Source organism: Enhydra lutris, unplaced genomic scaffold, assembly GCF_002288905.1.
Source record: "Enhydra lutris kenyoni isolate GAN:26980312 unplaced genomic scaffold, ASM228890v2 scaffoldscaffold25, whole genome shotgun sequence".
Lineage (NCBI taxonomy): Eukaryota > Metazoa > Chordata > Mammalia > Carnivora > Mustelidae > Enhydra > Enhydra lutris.
Genome location: NW_019154109.1, coordinates 18,223,881 through 18,243,042, shown reverse-complemented (window position 1 = coordinate 18,243,042; position 19,162 = coordinate 18,223,881). Strand labels below are relative to the sequence as shown.

Here is a 19,162-nt window from a genome sequence, read left to right as displayed (position 1 = left end):
TTTTCAATGATCAGATTAGTGTGAGACATGATAGCAGAGTTCAGGGAGGCATACACAGGACATTGCCAATCATTTCTGCCCCTTTCCCTTCTCCCTCAAATACTTACATAGAGCACTCATCACTGTTGTTAGCTTTTCCAGCTACTCTGTCCCTACTCTCTATACCCAAATCCTAACCTGTTTAAAAAGTTGGTAGGTGCCAGCCCAGTATGAAATGAATTGTTTATAGCCAAAAGTTGGAGGAGTAGGAGCATGGGAAGGGTTTAATTAATGATACCTGGCAAGTGAATTTTTATTTGGAGTTAAAGTATCTCTCCACAAGGCAAAAGTTACGTGCATTTTTAAGAAAGTGACAATTAGTTAATTCAAAAGAATATAAGGTATTAGTTGAGCAAGATTAGCTTAGGATGTACTTGAGAACACGTGATCAGGTATATTATACTAAGTGGTCTTAGGACATGATGCTGTATCTCCGTATGAAACAGTAAGCTCAAGCTAGCAGAGACTGTGTCCTTCCCACCACTAAGGAATTTATACTCCAATGGAGGTAAACTGAACATATCATATCTGCTCACTTTTTAATGAAGTCTCTAAATATTTTCAGACAAAAAAAATGTTGAAACTGGAATGGAGGAAATTTTGAATATTCTTCCATTGTTTTTTTCTCCTTTTAGGTAGGAACAGGAATGCAGCTGCTTGTAGAAAGTTAGAAGTATCTCACATTTAAGGAACTTAGAACTTCTATATGCTTCCCAATGATGTTCAAATTATATTTTAAATACTTTAGGTACTACTGTAAGCCAGTTTTCTTTCCTCTATCTTTGAATGACATAAGATTATCTAATGAATGCCTTGTTTTACTCATCAGACAAGTTGTTACTTACTTAATGTGTCTTTCTTATCAGACTGTATAATTCAGTGAGGGCCAAGTCTGACTCTTTTGTCCTGAAACAGATCCCTGAAGCTAAGTCCTTAGAATATAGTAGATGCTCAGTAAATATATGTCTCTTGACGGATAGACTCACTGACCGGTTCAATAACTATTGGTAAAATATACTTATAATGAAGAAATTTATCCATTCTCTATATAAAATTTCCAACTCTTTAATGATTATTTAACAATTCAGTTCTTATTTGTTTTAATTTCTCAGCTTGTTAGAAACTTTGACTTTTACTGATTATTTTTAAATTACTATCCCATATCCATTCAAAAGAGTTAAATTTGAATTGCAAAAAGAGCATTTTATAGGAATTTAAAGTCACCACTGTCCAGCACATCACTTCAAAATAGCTTAAAGTTATTGTGTATGTTCCTTAAAATATGTTAATAAACTTAAGTAATGAATTCTTTACATAACAACCTATTCCTACACAGAGGCTATAGGTGTAAAAAACTTATTTGGTTTTCTTTTCAGTGGTTGAATGCATTCTGGGAATAAATATTTGGGGAAGGGGGAAAGATTCTTCATGATATTTAAAACTGGGTATATGAACTGAACACTTGGAATTATTATTAAGAATCACAGTAAAGAAAAGTTCCTCCAATTCTTAATTGCTGTATTTTTTTTGTTAAGTCTCTAACAATTAGCTGTCATCTCCCATGCTTTATATGATTAACTCCAATTTGGATATACTTGGTCAGATGACATTTTGTTGACCAATAATAACTTGTGGTTATCATTTAAATGTTTTATGTTCAGGGGTATTAAGAAGAAACTCACATAATATTCTGATTTCACTCAGGAGGGACCTGCACAAGTGAAAGCTTTCAAACAATTCTGAACGGCATTTATTTAACATGTCTGGTATTTTCCAAATGCAAAGGACAAACTGCGTGCTGTGACGCTAGAACTGATCACAGAATTATTCTCTTAACATTGGTGGGGGAACATAATTTTCAAATGATCATCAAAGAATAATATGCTAAGTTCTTCCAAGTATAAAGCAAATTTGGCATCCTGAGGCTGTATGTTACGTACTCTTATTTGTCTCCAATAAATGTGATTTCTGATGTAGAGAACTATTAATGCTTCAAATTGTTGCCAAACATAATATGAAGACCCACTTACTCAGACACCTGATCTTTAGAATGCAGCATCGTTTGTAACAATTTTAACGCTAACTAAGTACACTTTGATGAGACAGCATTTAATAAAATGCTCATTAATTTCATCATTAGCAAGGGTATGCTAAGAAGTAAGCCAGTTTCTTATGTCACGCCCAATTAGCATCCCATGCTAGTAATCCCATTAGTATTGTTGAATTCACTAATGGAAAAACTAATGGGCATGCTACCAGGGCACATTAATTGGGCACGACACCAGTTCTGGTTTTAATTATTAAACTACGATAATGAAATGTGTGTTTGTAAAATATTAAAATGTTGAAATAGGATTGAAGAAAATAAAAGAGTGGGTAGAGGAAAGAGATATAAAGAAAGTCAACCTACAAAAATTCAAGGATTAGAAAATGGATTTACCAAATGGTCATCCTTCTAGCTGATCGAGTTGTCTATAAAAGTTGGGATATTGTCCACATGAGGAGCAACCCACCCATCCTCATGGGAAATTAAAAGCTGTTTTTTGGTAATATGAATTTCTGTATGTCATACATGTCATGCTCTGTATGAGGCCTGACAGGAGCCAATTAAATGTGTAGAATGGACATGTTACATCACTGAAGCTATGTTAGGGAAATATAAACAGAATTGTTTTACATAAGGTGATATGACTCACGCCGTTTTTGTGATATAAATCTTCAGTTATATCAGGTAATTATCACTTTTCTCTTTTTGAAAAATGGTGTTCCAAAATTATGGGAGTTTGGTGAAATATTCCAACAAATCTTTTAGAAATTATAATATTTTACCCAGTCTTTTTAAAAAATTTTTATTGTATTGAAGTTAATTATTGGTAAGAAAATCAGAAATTAAGAAAGAAATGTATTTTCACTTAGAAGGTTTAGAGTACTTTTCTGGTGGTTTTCTCTTTAACAGTAGTAGTAGTAACTGATGATGGTGATGAAGTTGAAATATTTTCTACTTTAATTTGTCCACTAACACTAAAAAGGGTAACATTGTGCTGAACCTGATAGGCTGAAAACGTTTTTACTTGGCTAGAAAGTACTCAGATGGAAGGTTTCTCTTCTACTTCTCTTTCTCTGTTTCCTTATCCTCCCCTCCTTTCTGCTCATTTCTGTTCTTGAGGTCTGCCATTTCCTACTTTTAACTGCTTAGGAATTCATTTTTATCTATGATGCGATGGTCTCAGATACAAGTACAAATGCTAGATTTTAGACTAAAGAGCACGGAGTACAAAGTTTAACTGCAATAATAATAGTCAATGTATTCATCATAAGTGGCTAATTTTTAATATGACTCTCATTCTTTCTACTGATTAGCAGTGTAGTGAAGGTAAGAGAAACTAAGTTGCTAGACATTTCCCCATCTTTAGAACAATCCAGATTCAATAGTATGTTATTAGTTTTAAATTCTTATTTCATATTTCTACCAAAATCTTAAGAGCTATAATTTTAGAATAGAAAATTCTTTACCTTTCTGATGACTATAAGTGCTCAAAATGCAAGCGTGCTTATAAGAGATTTTTTATTCCAAAGAGAAGATCTTTTCAGGCTTGAGTACTATGGTGTTTGCGGAAGGACGTCAGAGACATGCTAGAATGATGTTAGGCATCAACTTTAATGTTGAGTTTGGTTTGAAAAGCATGCATGCTTCCATCATGATCGTGTCAAAATTTATAATTGATTTCTAGCAAATATAGAATTATATGCATATGACTTTACAAACATATATAGTCATTCATTCATTCATTCATTCCCTCAAGGGGTCTTCAGTGGAAGTTACTACAACTAATGATGGTGGAAAACAGTACAGTGATGACAAATGGCATGAGATTATAGCTATTAGGCATCAGGCTTTTGGCCAAATCACACTCGATGGGCAGTATACAGGTAAGAACAAGATATATATATATAAATAGTTCTATAGCTATGCTAATGTGGCTATAATTTTCTGTTGATTTTATTTCTACATCTTTCATTTCACCTTTATCTCCTCTCAATTTCATCTGCATTGCTGTTGGATTTGCCTTTGGATTGCTCCTAAAATGATGAAGTCTGGCAACCATTTTCTCATTATGCACAGTTTTAGTAAAGCAAGAGAAACAGCAGAGTCATCAGCAGCAATTTTGTCTTTTACAATTTGCAAGGGCTCATACTGATGTTCTCTCATGTTATTTTTGACCCACAAAAGACAAATAAAATAAAGCAGTTATTATATGCATTTTAGAAATGATGAAACTGAGTCTCAGGAAAGGTAAATAACTTTTCCCAATTTGCACAATTGATAGTGTTCTTGGGATGCTGATCCTGTCTTTGTAATTTGAAGTTCAGTATTCTTTCCATCCTACCCTCTCTACTGTCTTTATATAATTATAAGACAGTCACAGTACCTGCATGATGATTCAAGCTTTTATTAATATGCTCAGGAAATATAGAATTATAATGCGCACCTACCGTATGACAGTATTGCTCTAGAAACTCTGGATACAAAGAGCAAGAGTTACATTTCAGGTGGGAGAGGGGCAGGAGGCAGAATAAATAAATGTTGAATGAGATTAAGTAGTGGTATATTTTGAAAATAATAAAGCAGGAGAAAAGAGAAATTGTGTTAGGTGTGTGTGTATTGAGGAGGGAATGTTTTGATCTCATAAGGGACTGTTAGAAAAGCCCTCTTTGATAAGGTGACATTTGAACAGAGACCTAAGGAAAGTAAGTGGGTAAGCCAGTAGAGTAACCAAGAGAAGCATGTTTTCAAGCCAAGGGAGTAGTTGGTGCCAGGGTCCTAAAGTGGGAACATATATATAAGGCATGTCAAGGACCAACAAAGAGGCCAGTATGGGAAAGAGTGGGTGGAGGGCCTAGTAATAGGCAGAAATCAGAGAGGCTTTTAGGGCTGTATTACATAGGCTCTTGTGGGCTTTTGCTTAGAAAAAAGGAAGCTCTTTGGAAATGAATTTTAAGGGGAACAGGATGGAAATGAGGGAGTGCAGTCAATAAACTTCTGTAATAATTATAAAATAATTCAGCAAGAAAAAAAGTTTCTTGAACCAGGGAAGTAAAATTGTGGTTATAATGAGAAATCTGGATATACTGTAATTAGTAAATTTAATTTAACATTTGATTCAAGTAGAACAGGGGTTGGCAAACTACCTATGGGCCATATCCATCTCATCACCGTTTTTATAAAGTTTTACTGGAGCACAATTGTATCCATTTGTTATGTATTGTCTGTTCCATTTGAAGCTGCATTGTTTACAAAGCCTGAAATATATACTACCTGGCCCTTTACAGAAAGAGTTTGTTAATTCCTAACATAGACCATGACTGTTAAGTTTAGGGTCTGGGCACCTGGAAGACCATAGTTGCCATAGCCATAGCTAAGTTGCCATAGCTAAGGTTGACAAGACCATGGGAGAAGCTGATATGGAGAGAGATGTTCAGTCTGAAGGCATTCAGTCTTAGTATCTGTGAGGAATCCACATGGAAATATCAGGTAGGGTTCTGGATTCAACTCTTAGTTCAGGGAAGATTTCCAAGCTAAAGATATACAATGGGAATTGTCAGCTAAGGATGGTGTTTAACACCGAGGGACCAGATGTAAGTAGAGCTAATTAGAGTGGTTTGGGTTCTGGGGTAGGGGGGAAGCCCCTACTCCCAAGAAAATATGGAGTCGGATAGAAGTCTTAACAGGAGACTTGCATTGTTATACAACATAGCCAGGGACCCAGGCCTCTTCCGGTCTTTCACCTGGTCATTTGCATAGGTGCTCAGCCCTCTACGTCATCCCTCCAGAGGACTTAGGACATCCACGTATGTGGAGAAAGAGATCTGAGGGGGGAGACAGCCTGGTCCTTCCAACATCAAGATGTCGGGACGTGAGGAAAAACCATTGAAGAAACATAAAAAAGAGGAGAACCAAGAAAGAGTGGTGTCCAGGGCTCAGTGAAGGGTTTAAGCATTTATTGAATTAGTAGAACCCAGATTATCCTGGTACACCTGGAATTCTCATCTCCTTTTCCATAGGTTCTTTGACCGCCCTGAATGGGAGCACGATTATTGGAGGGAACACGGGAGTATTTGTGGGAGGGCTTCCACGGGGTTATACCATCCTCAGAAAGGATCCTGGTAAGTTTGCTGATGGTATAGGATTTATATGTTGTCACCAAAATTTACAACATGATCAGTATGAGTACATTATTTTAAAGTATGAATATTAGTATTATATTCTATCTCATGCTGTATTTCCTTTATCAGTATGTCAAAAAAGTCCCCTAGGTGTCTTCTTTTCTAAAGTGACTGTGTATTATTTGCATCTCAATTCTTGGTGCCAGTCATCGACATATAAAAGAGTTTATTAAACTTTTGCTGAAATGAATGCTACTAATTTCAGTCAAAGGTATCTTATTTTAGGATTATGTATCAGTTTTTCGAAGATTTTAAACCGAAGCAACACAGAAATGTTAAACTGTGGACTTGATTTATCCTCTCAATAGGGTAAAGAACATTCCCTGAGTATTGAGCATGTGATCAGCGCTAAACTAGTCCCTAGATGTCCATAGATGAATAAAATGTGGTCTTTGCCAGAATAGAGGGCATATTGTAGAGGGTATATAATGCTGAGCAAATGCTGTAAGTGCTATAATTGAGACAGAGACAAAATAATTCCTATATTTTTAGAATGAGAGAACAAAAACTGATTCAAAATGAAATCAATAAAAAACTAACCAGGATGAAATTAACCTGAGGCAGTAGAAAAAATCACCTTTCCAAATGCATTGCTATGATTTTAGGGTTGTTTTCCTATGTTCTCATTGAAGGGCATAGGGTGTCTTCCAAGTTTCTCCCAGGAAGTAAAATGTAACTACATAAATATTACAAATGAGCTAAAGCCTAGGTAAGTATACATTGTGCTTGTGTGGTGGTCTTTAGGGAATCATGATGAAGATCAAAAGGAATAAAATGTTTTCAGTGAAATTTGGAGAGGGATATATTTAAATACCCAAGACAGAATTATAGGTTCCTCCTTAGAAATATTTCTAGAGAGGGTTTTTACTGGACTAGTTTAGATTGGTAAAGAAGTCCCTTAAAAACACACTCTCTCTCTCTCTCTCTCTCTCTCTCACACACACACACACACACACACACACACACACAGATACACACACGAGAGAGAGAGAGAGAGAGAGAGAGAGAGAGTGAGAGAGATCAAGCTCTCTCCAGCCTTTGTCCTTGTTCCTTACCCATCAAGTACACTTCCTGGATATGGTATATCCATGCACCGGAAAGAGGGAGAATGCCCTGATAGCAGGACCCTTCTTGTAGAGGACATATCTTCATAATCAATAAATAATCTGACATTGTGCATATAAAATGACTTTGTAGAACTTTGAGTGCTCGTAAATACCTTCCTAGAATCAAGTCACATACTCCAAAGCTGAGAACTAAGCTTTGCATTGATCAACAGGGACAATGCTGTACGAAATGTTTCTCTTTCTCTAATTCTCTCATTTGCTCACTTTCTTTCTTTTCCAACCTGCTGTTATCACTTGTGTGCCGTGTTCATAAATCCCACATCCGCCTGATCCAGGGTGTCCTAAGATTCAGGTCAACATTACATCAATTCCTAAATATGAAAACAAATCATGGACTTAACTTGTATAACAGACTGGTTCATCATGATGAAGAAACCAAACTACAAACTGTAGATTTAATAGAAACACTTCCTTCAAATCTTTTAAAACTTGTTATAACACTTTTATTTTTAAGACTAGTGGCAGATGAAATCTCGTTAGTTCAGAAGGCAATATTCTGGCTACTACTATAAAACCAAAGTTTTTGCATAAACATCTGTTTCTGCAGATATGATGGGTCGGAACTGGGGCTAAACATTGTAATTGTTACCACTTAGCATAGGTGATGGCATGGTCTTTACGTGAATCATTAGGAGGTTTGTAGTAAATAGGTAGCGAGAGCGATTTCTTATTTATTTTATTTTAATAGCATGTAAAATTAATTGCTTGAAAAAAATGTTCAAAGTACATCAACCAGCTCTTGATATCTACCAACTCTTATAGACATAATCCAAAAGGGTTTTGTGGGCTGTGTCAAGGATATGTATTTTATGAAGAAGTATAACCCCTTTGCTGTTTGGGAGCCTCTGGTTTGGCAAAATGCTGAAGAACAGGTCAACGTGTATGATACCTGGGAGGGATGCCCCACTGCATTACAGGATGGAGCCCAGTTCCTAGGAACAGGTAAGGTTCTAACACAGACACCAGTAGTTGCTTAACATGTATGTTATATTCTTCGCCCAATTTAATCTCCCCTATCCAATTACTTCAACCTCATATGAACCTAGTATCACAGAAATACCTAGTTATGCCATGATATACATAAATAAATTCTCAAAGTCTGAATATGTAAAATGAGTTGTAAGACTCATATATTCATGTGTCAGATCTCTGTTAGCCCACGGCAGTTTTGGCTGACATATGGTCGTGTCAAAAATATCTTTTGGTAAGTCAATTGTTTTACTTAGACTGCAGTTTTACTTAGAAAGATGTTTCAAAAGGATTTTATTTACCAGAAAGATGTTTCAACAGGATTTTATTTATTTATCCCATTATATAGATGGACAGTATTCTCAAGAGTAAAATTCAGCTATGTAATGGGGTGAGTAGACCATTAAGGGAGAGCTGGGAGATGTCACCACCACTACCGCCATTGCTCCTAAGCTTGCTGTAAAGGCGAGGGGCAGTGTCCCTGGCAGACCTCCCCAGCCACAGTCTCTGCCTGGCAGGCACCCTGGGTGAGGGGGCAGAAGGGAGTACGGTGACTTGGTGGGTAGTACTACTTCTCCTAATGCAAGCCAACCGCTGCCTCCTACATTTGTAGCTAAACTGGCTCTTTATTAAGTTGCTTAAACCACCTTCCAAACAGAAAGCTAAAGAATATCCTAGTCTATGTACTTTCCCTTTGCTCTCTTCTCAACACTGTCATTACTCTGAATTTCTCTTAGTCAATGCAATTTCTTATTGTGAATACTGATAGAAAACAGTGATAGTATTAATCGTATCCATGATTTAGAGAGTAAATTGCTTCCTCTTAAAATGTATATCAAGTTCACTCTGCCACTTCTGTACAATTACAAGGGGGATTTCTTACCATCAATTTGCATCTTCTTCTGCAAAGATTTGCTCGATGACAGTGTGTGTCCTAGTCTTTGTACCACCTTTACGATGCAGGCGGTAGTGCTTTGTGTGTGCTGATGTGTACATATTCTTTTCTTTAAAGGATTCCTGGAACTTCATCCGTATGTGTTTCATGGTGGAATGGATTTTGAGATTTCCTTTAAGTTCAGAACTGACCAATTGAATGGATTGCTTCTTTTCATGTACAACAAAGATGGGCCTGATTTTCTTGCTGTATGTTAATTTATTTAGTTAAATTTACTTTAAAATATCAGCTGTAACTTTAAAATAAATAAGCCATGTGTTTATAATATGCTAAATTGGGATTTCTTTTGAAATTCACTTTTGTTTTCATTTTCTTCCCTAAGTCATCTTTAGTTTCAGAGTCCTGTGAAACATTTTGGGCTTTAGGATCGTGATGTTTTGAAATGACAATTATTCCTGTGAAAATTGAATTTTAGCAAAACAGAGTAGTTACAAGGAATTAAGAAAATTCCATTTAGGGACGCCTGGGTGGCTCAGTGGGTTAAGCTTCTGCCTTCGGCTCAGGTCATGATCTCAGGGTCCTGGGATGGAGCCCCAAATCCGGCTCCCTGCTCAGCGGGGAGCCTGCTTCCCTCTCTCTCTGCCTGCCTCTCTGCCTACATGTGATCTCTCTCCATCAAATAAATAAATAAAATTTTTTAAAAAAGAAAATTCCATTTAGTTTTCCAATATTCAAAAAATGTTATTTCCTTCATTATTTTTTGACATAATATAAAATCTCAAATCTCCAAATATAACCTCATAACTTTTCAGCTCTCATTCTCTTACCGCATTCATTAAGACATTGAGACCATTGGCTATCAGACCACTTTCTGTTTAACTGACTCGCTCCCTACCTCAGACACCATAAAGCAGCTTTTCTTGTTTTGTTTGTTAATTTAATTTAATTTAATTTAATTTTTTCAGTGTTCCAAGATTCATGCACCACACCTAGTGCTCCATGCAATTCGTGCCCTCCTTAATATCCACCACCAGGCTCACCCATCGCCCCCACCTGTCTCCCCTCCAGTTTTTCAATCATTTTTCTGTCAACACCCTCAACTTTATCTTCAGTTCCACAACTCTGGGTCAATCAGTCTAGCTCCTTAGCTTTTCAGTTTCAACAGCCGGGTTACTGACCACCGTAGAAGAACTGATACAAGTATGAAGACTATTGACACGTGGAGTTTTGAGGTTTCTGATTGCTTCATTCAATAGTCCTTCTTGTTTACAGGATTTATGCATCACTTAGATGTGGAACATGAAAGAGAAAAGATGTCAGCTCCGGAAAACACCACAACCTGAAGGTCTTCAGATAGTTTTATTCTTAGAATGGAAAGGAACATAATCTCCTCATCTTCCAAACTCTCGACCTACAGCTTTTTTTATGAGCCAAGTCTGGTTTCACTCTCTCCTGACTCAGGAGAATAAATACCTAATTATCATGCTTCCAACCAAAGTTAATATTCTCTATTTTTACTCTAGATTCTACCCTTCTCCTGCAAGAGCTTGTGCTGCAAAATTTCCCCTTTTTGTTACTTCCAGTGTTCCTTCTCTATTGGCTCTTCTCCCTCAACATATAAAATGGTTGAGCCTCATTTATTTTAAACTTTTTTTCCTTTTGACTTTGAAAATTCTTCCTTTGTACTTCCCTTCCTTTCATAGTCTTTGGTTATTTCCACTTTTTTTTTTTTTTTTATATCACACTTCAGTCCTCAAAACTAGTGTAGATTATGATTCCTATTCAGCACATTCCACTGCAGAACTTTCTAATGTTGCCAGTGACCCCTGCATTTTCTAGCTAATAGATAATTTTCTGCCCTTATCTTTCTTGATCTTCCTCTATCATCTGCTTTTTTTCTTAAAATATTCTTTCCTACTGACTTTCCAAAGTACTAGTTGCTCTTGATTTTCATTAAATCCTTATGGTTTCTACAAGAAGGTCATTGTCAACTTAAAGAATTACATCTACTCTACCTTCTCTTAAAATGTTGGTCTGGCTCAGGACTCTAGACTCTCTCTCCTTCTCTTTTCACTGCTTTTACACTAACTAGATAACCTCATTTATCTTCTCATGAACGGTTTCTATTTTACTGGCCTATATTTATGTTCAACTGCCTCAAAAAAGTTTCTTCTAGATGTTTTATAGACATCTCAAACTCAGTATATTTAAAATTGACCTCATTCCTCTCTAACGATGATAATATCAAGTCTTTCTTTCCTAGTGCTTTCCCTACTGTGACAGTGGTAAAACACACCCAAGGAAGAAGAGCATGGGTGTCCTTGATTTCCTTTTTTATTCATCTAACACATTCAGTTATTTGTCAGGTCCTGCTGAGGCTTTACAAGTTGAGTTGCTTTCAAAAATACCTCTTTGACTGAATTTTAATTGTCTTCACCGTTGTTACCTGTATTTCAGTGGTTCTCATAATTTTTTTCACAAACGTAGTGAGTCCCTAATAGGTTTCTCCAGTTCCAGTGCAGCTTTTGTTTCAGGATGAACTTACTAGGACTGGTAGGGTAAACTTTCAGCATAAGATAATAGTGGAAAGAATTTAGCCTTTGAGGTCAGACAGACAAGAGAAAGACGTACATTTTTCCATATCACTCAAAACCCTCCAAAACCTTGCTTCTACATACCTGGGGGACTCTTTCTAACTCCCCCCCACCATATGTATCCCATCTTACCTAATTTAAGTTTTTTTTCCTACACCTAATTAGCTTGTACATGTCCCGGTGACACTGCGTGTGTTCATCTTCCTGTACTGAAGAATTCTCCATAAACCTTACATACTTCCAAAAGTCTTAATTTCAACCTTTCCCAGCTTCCAGGGAACACAATATATATCCTTTCTTTGCTTCTTCTCTTGGTTATGGTATTCTTGTACCTGGTTCTTCTCTCTTGGTTATAGTATTACCCCAGTTGTTTGTCTCTGTTGTTGAACAGTGTGATTCTTGGGAACAGTGTTTATCTTATAGCAGGAGATTCATGGAACATGGTGGGGGGCTCAATATTTATTGAAAAAATAGATACATGACTGCTTATCCCATGTACTTCACAAAAAATGATATTTATGTAGAAAAAGTAATAATTTTTATCTACAATTACTTAATTTCATTTGACATGATTGATCTCAAATTTTTAAGTATCCTATTTTTGCTAGCTTGAGTTCTAACAAAATAAAAACATAGTAGATAAGATAATTGTCATGTAACATTTTGAAGGGAAACATATGGAGGCATTTCCTTTACCATGAAAATCTGGGTAAAATCTATTCATATTAGAAAATGACACGTTAATCTAAAAGAATACACATAGAAGCAATTATGTTAGTTAGAGATTTAGAATAATAAAACTGAAATATTGAATCAAAATCCATCTTACAAATTTGAAATTGAGTTCACCGACCAGTTAAAATAAACTTAATCAGGCTTGACATTTCATTTTCTTATTGTCTTGTCATATTTTTCCCTAAATTAAATTGATATATGAAGTAGTATTTTCTCATTTTCTAAAAACTCAAGTAAAAATAGAGTCATAGGGGCACCTGGGTGGCTCAGTGGGTTAAAGTCTCTGCCTTCAGCTCAGGTCATGATCCCAGGGTCCTGGGATTGAGCCCCGCATTGGGCTCTCTGCTCAGCAGGGAGCCTGCTTCCCCTCCTCTCTCTCTCTGCCTGCCTCTCTGCCTACTTGTGATCTCTGTCTGGCAAATAAATAAATAAAATCTTTAAAAAAAATAGAGTCATAGTTCAAACTATTCTCTTCAGTCATTCAGTCACTTATGCCAGTGTTTAAACTTTTACCTGTTTAGCACACACAAAAACAAATAAATAAAAGTTTTTGCCTACATTATATTGTATCACCCTGTATAATCATTACTGGGTATGAATTTGTGTGACTCAATACAACATTCTTCACGTCAATTATAAGCTTGCAAAGTACTCCATTATACGTTACTCCAGTCCTGCTTAGAATAAAGTGGAACATTTTTATAGAGTGCTTTCAGGGAAATTTGTTGCTTTTCTTCAAGAAATTGACCTTCTGCTCTCTCCCAAACTGCCATTCTGCAGTCTTTTTATATACCTATTTTCTTTTTTAATGTGAAATACAGATGGAATTGAAGAGTGGAATATTGAGCTTCCGGTTAAATACCAGTCTTTCCTTCACACAAGTGGATCTATGGCTCGGGCTGTCCTATTGTGATGGAAAGTGGAATAAAGTGATTATTAAAAAGAAAGTTTCCATCATATCAGCAAGCATGAATGAACTGAGGGAACGTGTGTCACAGTCCAGAGCCCAGCCACTGATGGTGAATTCCCCCATCTATGTGGGAGGAACCCCACAGGAGCTGCAGGACTCCTATAAACACCTGAGTTTGGAACAAGGTAAAGTCCATCTGGAGGAATTCCCAAATAAATACAGGTTTTAGTGGTTTTTGTGTTTTAAAATACAGCAACAGAATCAGTTTGGAAGCAATACCTATTGCCCCCCTCCCTTTTCTTGAAACTCTAAAAAAAAAAAAAATCAGAATGTTTCTTCAAATAGTTTTCTATGTTGCCCTTAAGACTGAGCCCTCACACCTACTTATAATCAATATACTTATTCTAACTTGTCTCCAGTAAATATAATTGAAATTTATGTATATATTTCCTCCTACATTTTCTGGTTCTTTCAGATACTGATCATTATCTGTATTCACACATGAAAAACATAATTTAGGTTGGTGTGCACAGCTAAGAAAAATAACATTAAATTCACTGGGAATTTTTTCTAACATAACTGCTAATTGTCTCTGCATTTCCATGGAGCTCCCCTATAGCAAAGCACATGAAAGGGTGGGTTTAGTTGAATTTTAAACATACTGGTGAAAAATCTATATTTCATTTATTATTAATAACCACAAAAGAAAGAAAAAGTGCATGCCTGCATGACTTATCACTAAAGGAAGCGTTTAACTCATATAATGAATTTGAACAAAATCAGAGAAATTATTAATTCAAAAAGGCTAACAGTAGCTGACGGTCTGGTGTGTGCAGAATTCATGGTTCTGAATGCTTTGCACAAGATTAAGTGGATCAGCGCTTCATAACAAGCCCCTATGTTCCATATTATTATTTAAACCCCCATTTTACAGATGAGGAAACTGAAGAGCAAAGTAACCTCCCCAAGGTCACATGGCCAGTAAGCAGAGAGCAAGCCTTTCTGTCTCAGGAAGCCTGGTGTCAAAATCCCCTCTCTTTATTATAATCAAGTGTTCTCTTTTATGGCCGTTGGCCAGTGTTCCTTTTCTACAAATTGGGGAAAGCACAGAAACGTCTAGCTTGTGACTAGGCATGCTCCCATGTAGAAAATGTTCTCTGCATATTTCTAACTCTATGTACCGCGAATGGTTAAAATTTCCATGAAGGAGTCTTTGCCTATTTGGTAAGTACATAAAGATTTAAATGCCTTTGAATAGAAAATATATGGCAAGCTCTAAGGAGACTTTTAGAAGGGTACTAGTAAGGAGTTAATGAATGTCTGGGGTGTAAGACAGTAATGACATTTTCAAGGCACTTAAGATGTAACAGCAGCTAAAAATATTACATTCATATCAGGGCTTCTCCTGGTTTTCAGGTTTCTGAGGTTAGAAAGAGCTTGAAAACCCTTTATATGAGCAAGATTACTTGAGCCTACTTACATCTAGGAAAAAATGCCCTGCATATGTGCAATTATACTTTGGAAAGTACACAAAAACCCATTATGATGATGGGCATAGAGACTTGTCTTTAGCCAAATTTTAACTGAAATTGTAAGACGATCATGATAGAAGTTTAACACATCAACATAAACCCAACGGGGATAATTTAATCTACACTATGACTACGTCTATGGTACTGAAAGATATTTTATTTATGGGTAATACTAAATTTTTATCCTTGCAGTATCATACGTATCAGTGGTTCTCAAGCCACTGATAAAATATTGACGTACAGTAGCAGGAACATAGTAAGAACTCAATAAAATGAGCTGTCATTCTTATTGCTATTCAAGATACATTGGAATTTCCTGGAAAGATCATTAAAAATGCAGATTTTATGACCCTATTCCCTAAGATTCTGACTCAGATGCTTTGAAAGATACTAATCTCTATAGGTAACCATGTTTTATACAATGAGCAGAAGAATATTCACCATATGGGGGTGCTGCCTGTCTGTAGTAAATTGCAATTAAAATTAATCATGTTCACTTACTGTATTTTTTTTTTTCAGTCCACTCTCAAATGGTCTTAAAAATGTTCTGTGCTTCTTAATTAGCACCTTTTCTAAGAGGCTCTACTTTGTGGTCATATTAGTGCTATTTTTTTCATATCCGTTAATGTTGTAATCTTCCTTTGAATCAAATGCAAATTAGCTTTCCTCTGTAGTTTGGAAATGCTGGGCAACCTAATTTGCTAAAGACGTGTCACCTCAGATCATGGGCATTTACCTTAGAACTACCAGTCTGGATTATCACTTACCTTCAGGTTGGGGGTAAAAGGATTGTGACTCATGGGATCGCAGGTTTTGCTCTGACCCATGCCCTGGGTGGAGAAGGCAGGAGTAGGGGCTGGAAGCCAGCCTTCATACCACTAGTGCCGCCATGTTGGACTGCCTCCCCCAGAGGGCTATTGTCTTTCTAATTTGTCAACTTAGAATTCTGGGCCACTTTTTAGTTATTCAGAGGCCTACGGGTGGGGGGTCATTTTTGATTCTCAAAAGCAAGCAAAGGACACATCTCCATTTCCCCCATAGACAGGCTCTTTCCCCTCTTCCTATCCTAATACCACATTCAAATTTTGAAGATAGTCGAAGAGTGTTTCTGGTGGAGATGTCCTGGTGGGGCAGAGTTGAAAGAACGGTGACTTGGTTGGACAAAGCTGTCTGCTTTAAGATCGCACAGAGAGGACCACCCACTAGAGCTCAGGATTCTTTACCTGCAAGGCCTGAGGCCAGAGTACCACTTCGTAAGAGGATTAATACTTAGAAACCTTATCTGATGACACCCTGGACCTTTTTCTTTATCTCCAGAATGAAGACTACCTCTGCGGCCTTTCCCAAATTTAAAATTCCATCCCATGAATTGGTTTTTAAGACATTTCTTTTTTTTTATTTTTCATTTTTTGAATTGTGGCGAAATATACGTAAAATTGACCATCTTAGCCATGAAGGGTACAGTTCAGTGGCATTAAAGATATTTACGTTGCTGGGTAACCATCAACACCATCCAACTCCAGAACTCTTTCCATCTTGCAAAGCTGAAGCCCCCCTTTAAATAATAATGGGGCTTTTCTTGTAACAGCGCTCAGGTGTTTGCCAAAGCTACCATTCCACTGTTTGCATTTTGTTGTTAGGGAACGTGGGGTACAGAGAAGTTAGATAACTGAACTCTAAGCCATCGGAAAATTGCTGCTGGTAAAGAAATCAGAATTCTTAACTTCTGAAGTTTCAAGCAGATGCTTTTATATTGAGCTTCATTGCCTTTATTTCAACTCAACCAACTTATTGAGCGTCTACTGTGTGTTCAAGACAGACAAGCAGGATCCATCAGTCAGGCCTGGAGGCATGTGAATGCTAGCAAAGACATTCTGAAAGGAACTAGGCCAACTTAATGTGTTAGAAGACACAATAAAACATCATATAAATGCTGAAGAGAACAATATGATCGTTGTTACTATTAATTTATTTACTGTTAGGCATTGCATTATGTTTTATTTTCTGTTCCTGCTGATGTGCTTCAATCTTGAAAGGAGTGAAGCATGTGTTTGGGACCCTTCAAACTTGACAGTATTTTGTTCCGAGAGAGCGTGAGTGTGTGTGCTATCGCAAACTCAGTCTGTCTCTTCTTTGACAATTTTGTGCAGTGTTCTGGGCAGAGTGCTGCCAACCCTCATTGAGCTGATCTCTGTTTACACAAAATAGCATGTAATTCAGAGTCGCTGCTACGTGCTGGCTGACTGGATGCCCTCTGGTCCTCTAACAAAAGAGCAGTCCATTCTCCTCACCCATTTCTGCCACGTTCCCTGGTAAACTTCCCAGAACTCCACTGCACTGTGGCCGTTCTAAAGTCAACTGGGCAGAATACACATTCTGAGAAACGTCCGGGTGTTGCCATTGCCAGAGCTGAATTTGCTCTCTGTCATGCTACTGTGAACACAAAACTGGTGACCATTGTGGAGAGTCAAAATTGTGGAACTCAGTGAAAATGGTGGCGTGTAGGGATAGCTCCTCTGTATGCTGATTTAACTGGGACTTCGTTCTATAACTCTGAAACAATGCTGTAGAGTTCAATACCTCAGGATTCCAGTATATTTTGAAACTATATTCTCCCTCCTGCTCTCTTGCATAATAATCTTCAAGAGGTATTTTTTTTCCCCCAGTGAGCTTATTGTATAATTGTGCTCCTTCAAATCTTATTTTTAGCATTAAAACAATAACTTATATAGGGGAACTGAATTTTCCAGAATCAAGGGACATGTGGCTACCCCTCTACCATATGGTCTAATTGCCTTCATTTTATTTCATAAGAATAAGCAGAAGGAGAAAAAGTGGGCCTAAAGGAGTATAATAAATACTTTTAATCACATCTAATCCAGCTGAATTATAATGATCACCTTATATGCTTTTTCAAGATAACACAAATCTAATACGTCCTTGTGACCACTTAGCCTGGTAAAAAGCAGGAGGCATAAAGGATCTCCCAAACGAGACTCAGAAGTTTAAAAATTGTCTCTACTGCAACCCCCACACCTCGTCAAAGCATAGTACAGCTGAGGACAGAGATGATCGGTAATTGATGACTCAAGCCTTTTATGTGATATTAATCCCTTACTATTTGCTAGGTTTCGGTGGTTGCATGAAGGATGTTAAATTTGCACGGGGTGCTGTGGTTAACTTGGCATCTGTGTCCAGCAACGCTGTCAGAGTCAATCTGGATGGGTGCCTATCAAGTGACAGTACCGTTAACTGCAGGGGAAATGACTCCATCCTGGTTTACCGGGGGAAAGAGCGCAGTGTTGACGAGAGTGGTCTGCAGCCTTTCACAGGTACCGTGGAGGTGCTCTCAATTAAATGTTACACGTCTCCCAGTTGTCGCCTCTTCCCTCCCTGCCAGCCCACTGCTAGTCCACATGAGTCATATTTTAATCTTTCTGCCTCTTATTTCCATTCAAGAGTACCTGTACCGAGTGGTAGCCTCACACGAAGGAGGCTCTGTCTACAGTGACTGGAGTCGGGGCCGTTCAACAGGAGCAGGTAAATGGTCTTGAAACAGATACGTGTACATGTATGTGCACATGTCTGCACGTACATGTCCATACACGTAAGAAGAAGAAAAGACTGTATTACCCTGAAGCAAGTAGTGGATTTGTCATCGTAGGACAGAGCATGCATTGATTGGTGAAGGTCAGTGGCTAAAATGCTGAGGAGGTCAGTATTTTCATTTCTCAATTTTTTAGTAAGTGTTTGCTCGGGCTTGATTCTTTCCTCTTCAAATGTGGAAGGAAGGAGTTTCAAGTTGTCTCAAGGATTTGGTAGGCCTGAATCTATAGTAATATATCTAAGGACAGGAAACCCTTCTAGATGGTGTAGAACCCAAGAAGCTAACGTCAGGCTTGATTTGCCCTGGGCTGGGGCAGCACCCTCTTGCATCTCTCTCGCAGAGGGTACATTTGGAACCTGTACCCGGATCAGAAGCAGATGTGTCTTTTATCACATCGTGGCGATGTTTTTCATGGTGGTGACTATTAGGATCTTCAGATGACTCTCCCAGGATAGAAACTGCTGACTGGTCTAACCTTCTTGAGTTGGAGGGGGAAAACAGCAGGAGATCGAATATATTAGACTGAATC

The 19,162-nt window shown here is 37.4% G+C and overlaps 1 protein-coding gene across 1 annotated transcript in view; it reads left to right on the top strand.

Annotated features, from left to right (window-relative positions):
* LOC111151119 (usherin) overlaps positions 1–19,162 on the top strand; it is a 680,307-nt gene that overhangs the window by 263,078 nt on the left and 398,067 nt on the right. The window contains exons 22-28 of the mRNA XM_022508904.1: positions 3,843–3,969; positions 6,103–6,204; positions 8,154–8,333; positions 9,373–9,503; positions 13,406–13,679; positions 18,155–18,358; positions 18,486–18,566. Of these exons, the coding sequence (XP_022364612.1) occupies positions 3,843–3,969; positions 6,103–6,204; positions 8,154–8,333; positions 9,373–9,503; positions 13,406–13,679; positions 18,155–18,358; positions 18,486–18,566 (1,099 nt within the window). The remainder of the gene's footprint in view (positions 1–3,842; positions 3,970–6,102; positions 6,205–8,153; positions 8,334–9,372; positions 9,504–13,405; positions 13,680–18,154; positions 18,359–18,485; positions 18,567–19,162) is intronic.